The sequence below is a fragment of the Peromyscus californicus genome, unplaced genomic scaffold (genome assembly GCF_007827085.1).
Source record: "Peromyscus californicus insignis strain IS unplaced genomic scaffold, ASM782708v3 Scaffold_7__1_contigs__length_154581171, whole genome shotgun sequence".
Lineage (NCBI taxonomy): Eukaryota > Metazoa > Chordata > Mammalia > Rodentia > Cricetidae > Peromyscus > Peromyscus californicus.
In genome coordinates this window covers 11475400-11491501 of record NW_026294595.1, presented here as the reverse complement: position 1 = coordinate 11491501, position 16102 = coordinate 11475400, and the positions used below count along the sequence as shown (strand labels likewise).

Sequence of the window (16102 nt, the reverse complement as noted above, 5' to 3'; positions counted from 1 at the left end):
CGATCAGTGGGAAGATGGTGGAGGATGAGGAGGGATCCTCTGGTCAGTCTCCTCACCCCCCTGTTGCTTCTTCTCCCTAGGGTCTTCCGGGCCCCCAGGGTGCCATTGGCCCTCCAGGAGAAAAGGTAGGTGGGACATCTGGGTGTGTGCAGAGGAACTTCCTTGCCCATGGGCCATACTTCCAGGCCTGGGGGATCTGCTGGCCTTCATTAGCAGGCATGGACACCTTGCTCTGCAGAAGGCCCCCAAGCTTAGCCCTCTGGGAACCAAGCATGTCAGCCTCAGAGAGGCTCTTAAATCTTTCTTGTTAATTGATTCATACATCCACTCACTCTCCATCTATGTGTGGAGGTGCCAGTTTTAGCAAGGGGCCAGAGAGGGGAAATCCCCAAACCAGCACACACTGTCGAGTATGAACTATGAGCCATTTATTGGAAATTCAGATTGAATTGGGCATCTTATTTAGTTGAGTTTTGGTAAATTTGGCACATAGACTTCTAGCACTTACCATGTCCTGGGACATTAGCCCTTCCAATGGCATCATAGAACCCAGGCGTGGGTTATATCAGGAAATGCAAAATGTCTAGGTCTTGACCAGCAAGAAGCACTTCTGAGTGGTTCTGAGGGCACCCAACTCCTGGGAGCACTTTCTGAAATGCAGACAGCCAGGCTGTGCCAGACCTGGACCTTGTTGAGAATGTCATGGGATAGTGGGCGGTCCAGTGGCCCTGTGGCTGCCCTGCCATGGGAGGGATTCCACGGGGGCCATTGGAGGGGACCTAAGGAAGGCACTGTGCCAGGAGCAGCTTCAGAAGGCTCCCAGGAAACCAGCATCTGCTCAGGAGATGTAAGGGAGAATGAAGATTGGGGGTGGGGTGCCCCCATAGCAGAACTGAAGGTTCTGGTGAAGGAGGCGCCTCTTTGAGTGCAGAGAGAACTGGATGCTGGGAGCAAGGACCACAGCAGGCATCCTGAGTGACAATGTCTGAATTATTTGGGGGGGACTATGGAGAAGGGCTGACATGCCAGGGAAGGAGGAGACATCAAAGGTGTCCCCTCACGTACTGTCTGGTTTGTACTAGGGTCCTTTGGGGAAACCAGGTCTCCCAGGAATGCCCGGCGCTGATGGACCCCCGGTGAGTAGTGGCCCCCATCCCTCTCCAGGAAGCCCCTCTCCTCCCCGGGGGGGAACTGGGAGCTTCAGTTGTCCTGAGCCACTGTGGGAGGAGCTCACGTGCTCTGGTGCGCTGTGCTGAGTGATGACTAGATCGTGGACAAGCTTTCCCACCACGTTCCCGTCACGGAGGGGATGTGACGACACAGCGGGAGCGTGACTTTCTTGTTAGGGTGTGCGAATCAGTCCCCCGAACTCGGCATCGTGTTTGAAACCGTGAGGAGTACCGGGCTGGGCTCCAAGCCGCCACACGTGTCGCCGGTGTGGGAAGTGAGGGGCAGGGTGTGCCAGAGGTATTTTTAGTGTTCACACACTGAGTTTGGGGGGAAGCTGTTGGGAGGGGGGTATGTCTGCAGTGAGCACAGCTGGGAGCCAGATTAGACAGGGCCTGGAAATAGCAAGTGAGTGACAGGTCTAATCTGGGGGGCGAGCTGTGCAGAAAGGGGGGGCGCCCAGAAGAAAAAGCAGTTAGGGGTGTGTGTGTGTGTGTGTGTGTGTGTCTACCCACAGCTGCCATTCTGCCTGGAGATGTTGCTGGTTTGAGGGAATTTTAATTTTAAATTTAATTTAAATATTTTTAAAGGAAATTATTAAATCCACCCCTCCAATTTCTCGCCCTTCCCCAACTATTTCCTCCCGGCTCCATGTGCTCTTTAGTGTTTAGCGAAACTGAAAGGATGTATCTCAGAAAGCAAGATGAGATACATTAATTATTTATGACAGTTCCGTTTATTGTTTTAATAACACCATTAAAAACTAAATACGGGGGGGGGGGGGCGGGGGGGGGCTAGGGGAATACCTCCGTGATAAAAGTGATTGCCGCACAAACGTGAGGACATAGTACAGATCCACAGAACCCATGCAAATGCTGGGTGGTCATGGTGTCCACACATAATTCCAGCTTTGGGAAACAGAGGTGGGGGGGTTCACCCCAGCAAGCTGGGTACGAGACTAGTCCTATCAGCAAGCTCTGGGTCGAGGTGACCTTGCCTCAGTGATCAAGGGGGACTCCTGACACCAACCTGGAGCCTCTGTGTGCTCACACACATACATGTGCTCACCTACACACAGCTACACCACACACTCACATGCAAAAGTAGAAAAAGAAAAAAAAAACTGAATGGAGATGTTGAGTGCGCTAATGGCAAGGGAATGGTCCACCATGATCTGTCGACTCCTCTCCACGCAGAGGGTCACGTGGGCCAGTCAGTCTTAGACCCCACGTTATCTTTAGTTGGTCTGAGAAGACAAGTGTAGTCACTGCCATCTCCGTGTGGACATATGGGGAGTTCAGGAGCGAAGTGACTGGTGTCTCACTGTGTGTCTGTCTGTCCTTGAACTGTCATTTCTTTTGTGCTGCAAAAAGAAAAAAACATAATGATACAAACGACAGATTTTCTAGTAGACAGTGAGGTGAGAGAAGCGGCAGATGATGGCTCCATCCATTCGCACCGGCCAGCACAGGTCACGCGACCGTGGTTCCCTGGTGTCAGTTTCCTGTGGTGGGTGATCCCCACGGGTGGAAGTCTGATGCCGGGCGTCACGCATCTCCTGTAGGGAAGAGATGGTCTGGGTGTGAGTGGCTGTGTCCTTCCCACAACCAGACACACCTCTGGCCTCAGTAGACCTGGCTGGTTCTGGCCTGGGCTTCCTCTCCCCACACTGAAAGCTCTTGAGAGTCCAGGTCCCTGAGCAAAGCCTCCTTTTACATTCTGTGGGTGGAACCGAGAGCCCCCCAGCCTAGAGACTCTCTGTTTCTGTTCCTGGCTGTACTAACTTCTTCTCTGGTTGTTGTGACAAAATGCTTGGCAATAACAACTTGAGGAAGGAGGTGTTCACAGTTGGAGGGAGGTGCGGTCCATCACGGCGGGAAGTCACAGCAGCAGGAGCCTGCAGCAGCTGGTCATATTGTGTCCCTATTCAGGAAGCAGAGAGAGATGGATGCCGATGCTCAGCTCACTTGCTTCTTTTTATCCAGTCCAGAGCCCCAGCCCATGGGATGGGGTCACCCATAGGTAGAGGGAGTCTTTACCTCAGCTAACCTAATCTAGAAACTCCCTCACAGATAGGCCCGGGGGTTTGTCTCCCAAGGAATTCTACATCCTGTCAGTTCCAACCCTGGAGCTTTAAAATGTGCCATGGGAGAGGACTGCTTTCTCCCTGGGAAGGGCCCAAAGATGGCAGATGGACCGGAAAGACATCGGGGATCCTAACCAGATCCAGCTGTCCATGTGTTTGGAAGGAAGGGAAGATGGATGGCTCTCCTTATAAAAGCAGCTTACTGTTGATAAACCTTGAAGAGGCCAGCTTGTGCTGAGGCTGTTTCACTCTAGTATTTGTTTAGTTTGGTTGTGAAGTGATTGACAGGCCAGGGAGATGGCCCAGTTAGTAAAGTGTTTATCCCAGGATGCGTAGAGGCTGGGCATAGCCGTGCATGCCTGTAATTTGGGGGCTGAGAAAGAGGAGACAGGAAGGTCCCTGGGCCTTCCCAGCCAGCCAGTCTAGCGAATCAGAGAGTTCTAGGTTCAATAAGAAACCCCCTTTTTAAAGGTTAGAGTGGGCAATCAAGGAAGAAGAACCTGCCGTCAACCTCCGGCCTCTACACACAGTCACACACAGGTGTATACACTCCCACAAACATGCACACAAATGGAGGGAGCGAGGGAGAGAGGGAGAGAGGGGGAGAGAGGGAGGGAGGAGGAGAGAGGGGGAGAGAGGGGGAGAGAGGGGGAGAGAGGGGGAGAGTTTCAAGTCCTACCTAGTGCCCTGAAATGTGATTAATTCTCCACAGCACACAGCAAAATGATGGGTAAATGGAGCCAGTAAAAATAAAATGTGAATGAATATCCAAGGTTTGGAGAAAGTGCTCATGATCCAGTATTAAATTCGGATCATATTATACCGGCCCACTTTGTATGCACACATGCAGAGAAAATGGATGGGAAACCTGTGCCCCCGACCAGCCTCGTGGCTCTGCATGGTGGGCTGTGGAGGAGTTTAATTTCCTTTTCCGCTCTCCTAATTGTCTTCAATGAACATATATTACTTTTTTAATCAGAAAAATATCAAATACAAATAATTTAAGCTTTATTATTTTTCCATTATGAAAGTAACATTCACTGTAAAATATTGGGAAAATGTACACTGGCAGAGAGAGAACGCAGCCTCGCCTTGCACAGCGGGAAGATTTGTCAGTGTTAAATTTTCCTCTATTCTCCTCAGCCTCCTGGTTAGAAACATGAGCCCTGGGCCTCACCACTGTGGTACTTCCTTCTAGAACACAGCTGATACCCATCTAAGGCATCTGGTCAGCCATGGCAATGGTGCCCACTAGCTCCTACTGGGCACACTCTGCTTGGTGCTTGCTGAGCGCCTAGGGAATCTCTCCTTGGTGTCTCTGAGGCTCTCTGTGGTGTAAGCATGTGCACTCTCCCACACGTCCCTGAAGGAGTTGCACACACAGAGGGAAACTGGGTCGCTGCATGTGTCTCAGAGGTCCTATGACCTCTGGCATATGACCTCTCGTAGTGCCCGCCCACCCTGGTTCCAGAGCAAATCCATGTCTGTGGCTGGTGGGCACTGAGATGAAGACCACAGTTACCCTTCTGGCTGCCCTGAGGTGGGACGTCCTCTCCTTGCTGTCCACCAAGAGCCTCTGGTGCCTTAAACATGTTTGTCATTTCTGCAAGGCAGGGGCTTGTCCCCGGGGCCAGAGCAGCGGGCACAGTCCACCTAGGGGTGCCTCAGCTTTTCTCAAAGCTCACTGGGCTCCCCACATGGGAACTTTGTGTCCCAACTCACTTGCTAAGCTCTTTGCAAGAATCAATGAAGAGAAGCAATGGAGCACATGGCTATCTGTTGCCCAAGAGATGAGCCTGTGTCTAGGGCCCCAGATCTTTAACCCACTCAAGCTAGAACATGTGTCTGTCATGTCTTTGTTCACAAGAGGGAGCGTGGGCCTAGAGAGGGCAAGCGTGCACAATAGTTTCAGTGTATCCAGAGGTAGAAGCGAGCCCCTTCTCCGTTGCCTGGCCTCTATTTTCTGGAAAATGGAGGTGGCGGGACTGCATGTCTGTAGATGAGCAGTCTTTTCACTTTCCTCTCTACCCGTGGCTTGCAGCTTGGGAACTTAGGGCTCTAACCCCAGGGTCAGCCTGGTGAGACAGAGCCTATGCTGCGTTCTGGAGGATGTAATTAGCCCAAGTGTGGCTAGGTGGGAGGTGACCAGAAGGCACAGGTGCCTCTGCAGGGCCACCTCTCACCTTGGCTTAGTTTCCCAGGCCCCAGGGACCCACTGGAATGCAACCGAGAAAAACTGGGGTGCTAATGCACTCAGTCAGGTGACAAGATGGCCCTCTTTCTACCCTACCTGCCATCAGTTTCCCCAAACAGCCAGTTAACTGTTGTTTGGCAAACAATGTGGCCCTTGCTTGTCCTGGGAACTTGGGATTCTGATCCTGAAGGTTCTTTTGGCTGGTGTGACCTTGAGTGGTGGCATAATCTCCTCTGTGGTCTGTGATGTTTGCCCTAGAGGGTAGGCTGGTCTCAGGCTGGGTGGCTGCTATACCCTCCTCAGCTCATGTCCCTTCCATGACCAGCCAACTGGAGGGCCACACTGCTTCTCCCCATTTTGCAGATGAAGCAGCCGAGGTCCAGGGAATGGAAGTAACGTGACTGCCTGTCCAGACATCTTTGACTCTCTTTTATTTTCCTGGGCAGAGCTGGAGGACTGTGACGTAAATGCTGTAGAGATAGGTGGCCTCCTTCTGAGCAGGTGGCTAACTAATGAAGACCTTCTCTCTTGTGACAGGGGCACCCTGGCAAAGAAGGTCCTCCAGGAGAGAAAGGAGGCCAGGTAGGTACCCACTGGCCCCTGCCCCGACAGCCAGTCTCTGAATAGGTCTCCCAGGCAGGGTGGAGGACCGTGCCTACATTGAAAACTCTGGTCAGTTATTAAGAAGGTCTTTTGACTGTTGAAGGATGTCATTTCCCTGAACAGAATACCCCTGTTCCCCTCAGCTCAAAATTGCTTCACCACAAGGTGCCTAGAATGGGGACATGCTTCTTTGTCTTTTTTCAACCAGCGCTGTGTTTATGTTACATGGCTATCTCTTTCCCATCCCCTCCTGGTCTCCTGGAGCTGGACACGGCATCTGATTGTCCTCAGACAATTTTGCTCTTTGAAAGGCACCACCAGCTTCCTCCATCAGCATTAGTGTGGACCTCGGGCAGGGCCTCCTACATATCCCACAGAGCTGCTTTGCACGGTCCCATGGAGGATGCCCAGGTGCTCACACCTGAAAGTAGCTAATGTTCCTTCCCTTTGGTTTTAGGGTCCTCCTGGTCCCCAGGGTCCCATTGGCTACCCGGGTCCCCGAGGAGTCAAGGTAAGAGGGACTGTACAGCTCTAGGTCTTCCTGGGAGTCAGGGTGGGATGGGTGCATGGCCCTGGCTGGTTCCTGGAAGTTGCGCTGTGGTTAAGCCCCACTCCAGGCACTCTAGAGAGGCCTGGCTCCCCAGTTCAGTATACAGATGCTGGGACTCTGGACATCAGATCTGAGCAGGTAAAAATACAGCCGGCCAGCAAGGGGACAGACTGATACAGAGCATGGGACTAGCTCCTAGTCAGCCTGTGAGGAAGCAGGTGGCACTGGGCCATCCTCTTACGTTTACCATTTGTCCTACCAGGCTGATCTCAGGAGCCTCTCCCAGGGGGCAGATCTCATGAAGCAGGGGCATGGCCACCTGGGGGAAACCCAGAAACAGTCCTTTGAGCCACTGGCATGTTTGAAACGGGAAAAGACCAGCGTGTCCTCTCAATTCCCTGGGAGGCAGGGTTTATGGGAGATGTCCATTTGTTTACAATCATGTTTCTGCTGGTAGAAATTCCTGGAACCTTGTTAAGGGACACAGAATGCCAGAGCAATATTGAGAGCAACGTCCCTTTTGTCCCTCCAGCACTAACTGTGTTTGCTCTGAGCTGCAAGATTTAATCTCGAGTTCCGAGGTTCCCAGGGCGAAGGCACATTCCTCTGTAGAAGATGAGTGTGGACAGGGCCTTTTCTTCCCCCATAACAGGGACTTAGCAGCATCTCAAAGCTCCAGGCTTCCCGCCGGCAAAACAAGATAACATTTCCTCCCTTCAAACCCGACATGAAAGGAAACGCAGGTGTGCCCCTGTGAGTGTGCACACGTACACAAGCACAGGCACACAAATGACTTCTTAGGTTTGAAGACTTTATAGAAATATGATCAAGGCTGCTGCAATCACCCGTCTGCTTTGTGGCACTTTCTCTCTGTCCAGCCTTGCTGCAGACCCAACGTACACAGCTGCCCTGGCGAGGGGGGAGGGAGGAGAACTCGGGACCTCAGTGTTCAGAGACTATGCAGGATCTCACCAAGCATGGTGCCCCAGTCTAGACTTGAACCCAAATGGCCCTGCTTCCGTGTCTCAGAAACGGGGACATCCCTCAAGAGCAACCTCTCAAGGACGGCAGCCTTAGGCAGGTCAGGTTCCTCCTTAAGCATGCTTTTCGCAGCAGAATGCCTAGTGAATCCTGTAAGGGGGATAATTGAGCAGCACTGCTGATTATGGGAGCTCCATGCGTGTTTATCTTACAAATTCCTGTCGCCTACCCCGAGCCTTTGGCAGCTCCTATACATGGCTAATTGCATAAGGCTTCCTCTGCAAGCTGAAAGGTGTTTACTTTAAAATGTTTATGGGGAATGCTCTTATCTATCTATCTGATTAAAATTCACCCATGACATGAGCAATCCAGTTAGACTTGGAAGCAGAGGGAAAAGCAAGATTTAAGACAGTTTTCAAAAGAGAAATAGATGCTCCCGCTCCTTGCGCTCTTGAGAACAGAAGTGATGCTGGCCACCTAGTGAGTTCCAGGCCCATGGACACAGCACAGGTGTGGGTGCTAGTTGTCACTATTAGGGTAGTTCCTTGGCTAGGGAGATCTGGTCATTTCCCATGTAAACTTCTCCCTGAGAAAGGGTTCTGCTGTGGCTTATCCTTCTGCTGTAAGAGGAATTCCATGATCAGGGGTTTTGAAATAGAGGCTGGAGGTCCAAGGTCAAGGAGCAAGTAGGTTCATCATTTGGTCAGAGCCGCTTCCTGCTTCACAGCCCGGGTCTTCTCACTGCGGCCTCTGAAGGCAGACAGGGCTGGCTCCCCCTACCCCCTCCCCTTCTCACTAAGAGATGAACTCAGGGCTTTGTGCATATCTGATGAGCACTCCGCCACCGAGCTAAGTGCCCAGGCCCCTTTTCACTTTTGGTTTTGAGGCAGAATCTCACGAAGCTGCCTAGGTGGCTGGCCTTAAACTCAGGATCCTGCTTAAGCCTCAGGAGCAGTTTGGATTACAAGTCTGTTCCATCAGGGCTGGCCCCGAGAATTCATCTCTGCCAGGTTCTTGTGGTTCTGTCTCTCCCCTCCACGGACGTGCCTGGAAGAGTGAGAGGATGGGCGGGGCTTGAACAGCCACCGGAACAGCCCACCCGCTGTCTTCTTCTTTGGGGACTTCTAGATACCCGGAAGGTATCTCAGGAAAAGAAGAGTGTTCGGAGACCAGGAGCGCCAAGGCAGCTGGCCAGACAGGGCACATGGTGCCTTCCTGGGCCCTTTGGACCACAGATGTTCTTAAACTCCTGCTGCTTGGGTGTTTAGGGCAAGCCTTGCTCACAGACTGTGTGTGGACAGGCGTGTGTCAGATGTCTCTATGTCTGCTCTGGGCCCCCTGCATTTTTCAGTTCTGTCCACCATTAATTCAGGTGTGAGCTAGCGCAGAGCAGACTCCCTAGAGTCAGCACCCCTTCTCCAGGACCTTTTCCTTCCTTAGCAGCCACCAAGGGCCAGGGGCTGCTGTCCTAACAGACTGGGCACCTCCACGTCAACCCACATCTATTTGTCCAGTGTCAGGATGAGTGATCTATGAACAAGAGTTACTCTGACCCAGCTGCCACCCAGATTCTCCCTTCTCCCTGGCTATCCATTTCACATCCCAAGTCATGCATCATGGGATACCGAGTAGGAATGTTGCCAACAATGGGCTTGTCTTCTGATGCTCCAAGCACTCCCTCCCTCCAGTGGTTAAGCTCTCATGGTACCTGTGCCCCTGCTTTATAGCTCCTAGCTTCCTGTGTCAAGGCCCAGGGCACAGCCTGGGCTCCTGAGTTGGTGTGTCTCCACCCTTCATTCTAAAGCTCTTCCCAACCCCAACAGAAGGCTTAGAACTACCAAGCTCTGTGGAGCTCTGGCCAGCAGAGGGCAGCTGGTGGCCCCTGGGTCCAGAAGGTGGCTCAGGCCCAGGCTGCAGCCTCATCTAGAAGAAACTGGGCCACGTGGCTCCTCTGGGGTCCTATGCAAAGATGACTTGAGGCAGATCCCGGAGTCAATAGTGAGTCCATGTAGGTAAATGGCACTCCTTTCAGAGGCCTAAGGTCAAAAGTCATGGACTGTGAGGATGTGGCTGCATCTGTCACTAGGTCTCATGATCTCACTTCCATCAGCAGAGGCACTGGGCCCACTGAGAATGGGGGAAAGGGCTGTGGTCTGTGTCCTTAGAGCTGTGTCCACCCTGGGCTGAGGACAACCACAGTCATTGTTGTAACATTAGTTGATATAATATTGTGTCGCCTTTCAATGATAAAGCAGAATTAGCACAGACAAATGGGGCACAACCACTGTCTACTGGATGCCTAGTATGCACTGGTCACAAGGCTAGGGTCCTCATCAGTCCACTTCCAGGTAAGGAAACTGAGGCACACAGAAGACTGGGATGTCCTCAGAAGCCAAAGAACAGAGTCAGGATCTTAACCCACCTGCCTGCATTGAGTTCTTCCTAACTGTAGGGGTTGAGGGACTGTTTCTAGAACAGGCAGGCATGTTAGCATAGGAAAGTGTTCGAGGGGTTTGGGCCCTTGGTAAGGCAAAACCAGATCTTTGAGTAGTTGGCCAGGGAGAGGTTTGGATGTTTGTATAGAAAGAGGATTCAAAGGCCACTGTAGGAATGAAGGACACTGGGGGCCTCACGTGAGCCACTGTCAATCAATGTGAGCACAGGAAACGCCTCTCCCTTCTGAGATGGGGATGTGTTGGATGAGGGCTCATCTGAGACTGGTACATACTACTTGTGGGAGCCGTTCCCTTGGCCCCCGCCCCCGGGCCTTGTGTGTTTGTGATCACTCTCTTTTCTTGCCTGCACAGGGGGCAGATGGCATCCGAGGTCTGAAGGGCACCAAAGGCGAGAAGGTAAGGGTCTGTCCCCTTGAGGGTGGGCTGGCTCAGCATGATGCAAGACCCAGTCAGGTTTCCTCTGAATGTGGAGGGGATTGATGTCACTCTGAAGGAAGCTCACTTGTCTGTAAAAGGAGAAAGAGCTGCTGCGGACCGTGGTACTGTCAGCATCTCCTGGGCTGGCCCGGAGCATGAGGCCCTAGGGTGGCCACGTGACTGTCTTCACATCCCTCCCTCCCCCAAGTCTCTCCCTGTGGGTCCTTCACAGGCAGCAGTCCTCATGGTGGTCGGTTGTCAGTGTTATTGCCTGAGAAGCCCAGCATTCCTACCCAGAGTCCATCCAGGCCAGGTTTACAGTCCGGTCTCAGGGCTCAGAGCTGGGACATGTGAAGGCATGTCCAGCTCAGTGACTATTCACACTCACATATAAGCCACATTTCAGAATGTGGTGCTGCCTGCCATGGTCAAGGATGCCTATCAGGCCTCTGTGGATCATCATTGGTTAATACAAAGCTAACTAATGACTCTGAGTGCCATCGAGTCAGAGTGCCCAGGACCCCTGGCAGATGAGACATCCTGAGCCTCATGGAACTGTGCAGCCAGCCACTTCTGTCCTTTGCATTTGGTGGTAGGAGGCCTGGCACTTGGATGTGACCTGCCCGTCTTGAGCTCCACCCTATTGGGCACCCCCTTGCCATTCTGCTGTAGCTAGCGGGTGTGTTTGCCCTTTGTGGCAGGCTGTGGAGCTCCCTGGGATACTGGGGTCTGAAGGCTGTGAGAGCAGGGCCTGCCAAGCCTGAGCTCAAGTGCCTGTGCTTGCAGGTGTGCATGCCACTGCTTCTCACAGGACACCCGTGGATATTTTTGCCTCCTTTCCTGAGTGATCTGCTAGCCCGAAATCTATTCTCTAGAGATTACTTCAAGGGCTATGGTGGGAACAGCACACTATCTGTGTGGTCTACCTTGTGTCTGGGTATTAACTAACCAGCCAGCTACCCTTTGGGCAGGCCAAGAGGCCTTTCATTCTCTACTCCTTCCAAAGCACCTCCATAGGTAGAACCCTAGGCCTCCTTCTGCAGGGTCAGGGGAATGGCTGTGTCTTCTGAAAGTTCCTGGGATGTTCCAAGGGGCCTAGGAAAACAGATTGGGATGGTTCTAGGGAGAAGGGATGTCTGAGAACCTATGGCCCTGGCATGTCATGCATACTGTGGCAGGGGCCTTGGGGCTGGGTCAGAGGCCAGGTGTCCACATGCCTCATTCTGGGCAGGCACGAAGCTTCCTCCCTTGTATAGCTCTCCTGCTTCTACCCCAGGCTTAGGACTCTGTGTTGTGCAGTGGAAAGTGGTGCTGTGGAGTGGAGTTCTTCTCTGAAGGCTGATGTATTTTCTTGTCTATGCTCAGGGTGAAGACGGCTTCCCTGGCTTTAAAGGCGACATGGGAATAAAGGGTGACCGGGTGAGTGTTGTGGTCCTAGGATTTGGGCCACGGACAAGTAGAGTGGGTCTGGGGACCTGCATGAAAGCTATGGGTTTTGGGGAGCACAGAGCAGCTTATCAGAAAGAAGATAACACTTCTGTAAGACCTTGGTCTGAGGACAGAGTATCTGGAGCTGGGGGGTGGGGTGGCGGGGCTTGTGCAGTGCTCTTTAGACTGCTCCTCGGTTCCCAGTCCAAAGCCAGAGCTGTGTTAACCCCAAGGACAACTGTGGTCACTGGTACTCTACCCTGGCTGTAGCTTAGTAAGGACAGAGGTCCCTGGATTACAGAAAAAATTTGACTCTAGAGGATGGTGAGCATCCCCGGGAGCGGGGATGGAAACCATCTAGACAGGCCCATAAGCAAGCCACTGCCCAAGATATAGCAGATAGTCAGCAGGACCATACCCTATTGAGGATTTGCCGTCTCTACTGAGCTCCTGGACCATCCTGGTCCCCAGGAGGCACCCAAGTCTCTCTTGAAGCCCATGCAACCCCAGTACTCTGCCGTTTGGTGCTGGGCAGTGGGTGAAGTCCCCATAGCCTGACTGCTTTCTGATGAGTTGCTCACCCCAGCTCCAGAGAAAGCTGTCGGTGCAGAAGAGGGCATGGTTTGCTCAGGTCGGGGTGCCTAGCACAGCAAGCACAATGAACCAGGGCTTAACAGTGGCACTGAAGGGTCCTAGGCGGTGACCTTTAGCTCCACCTGCTAGCTCCTGCTGAGAAGTTCCCCCACAACTTCAGAATGAATCAGAGCCTGGCAGAAGGTGACGCACTGTGCTCCTGGTAGCCCAGCTGTTGTACACACCCGAGTATTGCCTATTGGCTAACTCAGGCCTGTTGTCCGCTTCTCTAATTATCCCAAAATGGGCCCCAAAGGTGCCTTCGGCTAACATTCCAGAACAAGAGGGCCTATACACTCGACACTTGTCGTTGCAACCTGACAGAGAATGGCAGAAACCACCTGCAGGTCTGTCAGAGGAGGAGAATAAAATAGGGATTTGGTGTCCCATTATGCTGCTGCTGCTGAAGGTGGCTGCCCCGGGCCTCCTCCAGATGCAGGTTCTTCAGTGCCTCAGCTGAGGGGCTACCCTCGGTCAACAGCAGGAGACCCTTTGACTCCTCCTCTCTGGTGTCTTGGCACACACAATTAGAGTCCACTTGACTGAGGCACAGGTGTGGTGGTGTGTGGCTGTAATCTCAAGAGACGAGGCAGGAGGATAGGTATGAGTTTGCAGCCAGTTTGGTGTTTATTGAGAGAACTTGGAGATGAGATAGAGGTAGGAGATAAATGGTGGATAGATAAATGATTGATTGATAGATAGATAGATAGATAGATAGATAGATAGATAGATAGACAGGTAGATAGATAATAGATGATAGATAGATAGATGATAGATAGATAGATAGATAGATAGATAGATAGATAGATAGATAGATAGATAGATGATAGATAGATGATAGATAGATGATAGATAGATAGATAGATAGATAGATAGATAGATAGATAGATAGGTAACGAGTCACACAAAAGGTACTTCCTGGGAGCACAGTTCAGATTTCAACAGATGAGGGAGAGATGAGGGAGCAGGTGCTATGGCTTTGCTTCCCTAGAGCCTTGCACTGGGCTTTCTGTAGGTGCTCAGGGTGAATACTTAGAGGATTGGTAGGTTGAATGAGCACTCTGCAGTTGTCTGTCTCTGAGCCGTCTGTGCTTTGATGTGCGTGGGTCATCCATCTGTCTGCAGCTGCTCTTGGAAGCAGCAAGTCAGAGGACTCATGCACAGGTCACTAAGAGCTCAGGGTACCTATCTGGAGATGGCCACAGTGCTTCTGCGGCCTGCGTGGGTCTTCTTTGTCTAGATGCAGACTTCACGCCTGCACCTAGGGACACTGGATGAAGTCTCTGGTGTGCATTCTGGGTCTCCTGGGTGTGGGTTATAGCCAGATCACTGTCCAGTTGGGGAGAGGTCCACCTTGATGCCTCCTGAGGCTTCAGAAGAAGGTGAATTTGAAGACTGTGGTGGTTGGGTCTGGATCAACTAAGAGATACACCTCTGGGTGGGCCTTTGAGGGCATGGCCTGGAAAGATTACTGTTCTTCTAGAGAACCCCAACTAATGCAGGGACAGAGGGAGTTGCAGCCACTATTGTTAACCAGTTATTTTAGCCAGGAGTCACTGAACTAGACAGGGGAGTCAGGGAGCAGAGATGGCAGCCATAGTGGCACTCGGTGCAGAGAGGTGATAGCGATCCAGCTGCTCCTTGGATTTACCACTGGTTTGCAGAGAAAGGCCAGGCAAGCTCAGTTCTCACACAGCATGCCTGCTTGGCAGCCCTACCCCAGGATGGTGGGAGGTGTCAGTTGGGGGTGGAGACTGGGAAGGGTCTCCCTCACCTCATCTTTTTTGATTGCAGGGGGAGATCGGCCCACCTGGTCCTCGAGGAGAAGATGGTCCTGAAGGCCCAAAGGGTCGTGGTGGTCCCAATGGTGATCCTGGTCCTCTGGGACCCACTGGGGAGAAGGTTCGTGTTTATAATGCTTAACTGTGCCTCGAGGGCTCTGAGTACCAGATGGGTAGTGGGACTCCTGAATAGCCCATGCCCACCACCCCCAGCCTTTGCCACATCTCCCAGTGTGTGTGTGTGTGTGTGTGTGTGTGTGTGTGTGTGTGTGTGTGTGTGTGTGTATCCATTGGTCCTTTTCCTGTTCCAAGTTCCCCTTCTGAGCCCCCCACCACACCTTGGAGGAGTGTTTTCCTTCAGGTAGAGGTAAAGCTTGGGGACCTCATCAGCCATACATGAGCACCCATCCCTATCAAGTCCTGTCTCCACTTAGGGAGTGACAGAATGTCCTCACTGCAGTCTGACAGCCTGGCATGTGCATGAGGCTCCAGTAGACACCTGTCTCTAGCCTGCCCTGTACTAGCAGTACCCTCCTACACCTTGTCCCCAGTAACCTGGGGAGGAGGGGACACAGGAGGACTCAAGTCTCCCACTCCATCTGGCCCTGGGCTAGAACTCTTACAGAGTGTTCAGAACCCCCACAGATAAGACCATTCTTCCTCCTGGCCATGTTATCTATCCCTTTGCTTGGTGTTTGGTTTTCCAGACATGCTGGTAGGGTAGGGCTTAGAGACCCACTCAGTTCCAGGCGGACATCCAGTTGCCCCTGTACACCGACCATACCCTTCTAACCTGCCCTAGCTCCTCTCAGAATACGCCAGTGTTCTCTGCTCAGAGAACAAGGTTGAGTAGTCGTGTTTGTGATTTATGAGTCTTTTTTTCTGCTCCTAGGGAAAGCTCGGAGTGCCAGGATTACCAGGGTACCCAGGAAGACAAGGGCCGAAGGTAATTTAAGCCCTGCTAAGTATGTCCTGGCAGGCGCCATCCCATGTGGCACCCCACACTCTCCAAACCCCCTCATCCATTTTCCACTTCTGCATGGCCATAGTAGAAGAGTATGTTCACCGTGATCTCATAGTCCCCAGGTAGCCTTTGACCAAGCTCAAAGAAAGCACTTGGACAATGAGTTGAGCCTTTCAGGGAAGGGGACAGAAACTATGCCAGCCACAGGGCCAGTCCTGGGGCCTGGTGGCCTGCTGGGGAGGCTTAGCCCCCTGACTTACCCACGTCACTTTATTTGGAAGTTTGGAGACTGTATCGGAGCAGGACAACCACTGTCTTATCGGCAGTCATGTTCAGGCTTAAGTGGAACAGGTCCTAAAGGCTTTGGAAATCAGTGTGAACATTATTTTCTTCTCATCCCACATTTGATTATTCATGGTTCCTCCTTAAACAATAACTGCTGGCTGCCCTGGAGACCTGGTTAGCAGCCCTCAGCCAGCCCGCCCCAGATTTGCATCCCCGCCCTTCCGCTGCCTGCTAGCTTCCCTCTCTTTGACGCCCAAGAGCCAGGGCCTGTCAACCAAAGGAGGGCAGGCTGTATGGGCGACTGGTGGCCTGTCCTCCGGTCCACTCCGTGTGAACACACACCCGGCCGGCAGGAGTGTGTCCCTTAGGTGTGACTACAATGTGTCTGCCACCTGTAGCCGTCCGCCCCAGTGTTGGGGGATGGGCGCCTGGGCACGGTTTCCTTCCTCTTTTCAGGCACTTGTCTCAGGAGGAGAGAAAAGGAGTGGAGACATTTGAGAGAGGGGAGGGTGGGATGTGACTCGGCGCTGGCCGCTCTGGGGGCACGAGAAAGCAGG

The 16102-nt window shown here is 52.5% G+C and overlaps 1 protein-coding gene across 7 annotated transcripts in view; it reads left to right on the top strand.

The window, feature by feature from the left end:
* Positions 1–16102, top strand: part of Col5a1 (collagen type V alpha 1 chain) — a 154718-nt gene that overhangs the window by 90028 nt on the left and 48588 nt on the right. For all 7 annotated transcript variants that reach the window (XR_008215058.1, XM_052724382.1, XM_052724381.1 and 4 more), the window contains exons 24-31: positions 81–125; positions 1083–1136; positions 5985–6029; positions 6508–6561; positions 10389–10433; positions 11820–11873; positions 14310–14417; positions 15189–15242. Coding sequence is in view for 6 of the 7 variants with exons in the window: in XM_052724382.1 (XP_052580342.1) it covers positions 81–125; positions 1083–1136; positions 5985–6029; positions 6508–6561; positions 10389–10433; positions 11820–11873; positions 14310–14417; positions 15189–15242 (459 nt within the window). In the remaining variant the exon portion in view is untranslated. The remainder of the gene's footprint in view (positions 1–80; positions 126–1082; positions 1137–5984; positions 6030–6507; positions 6562–10388; positions 10434–11819; positions 11874–14309; positions 14418–15188; positions 15243–16102) is intronic.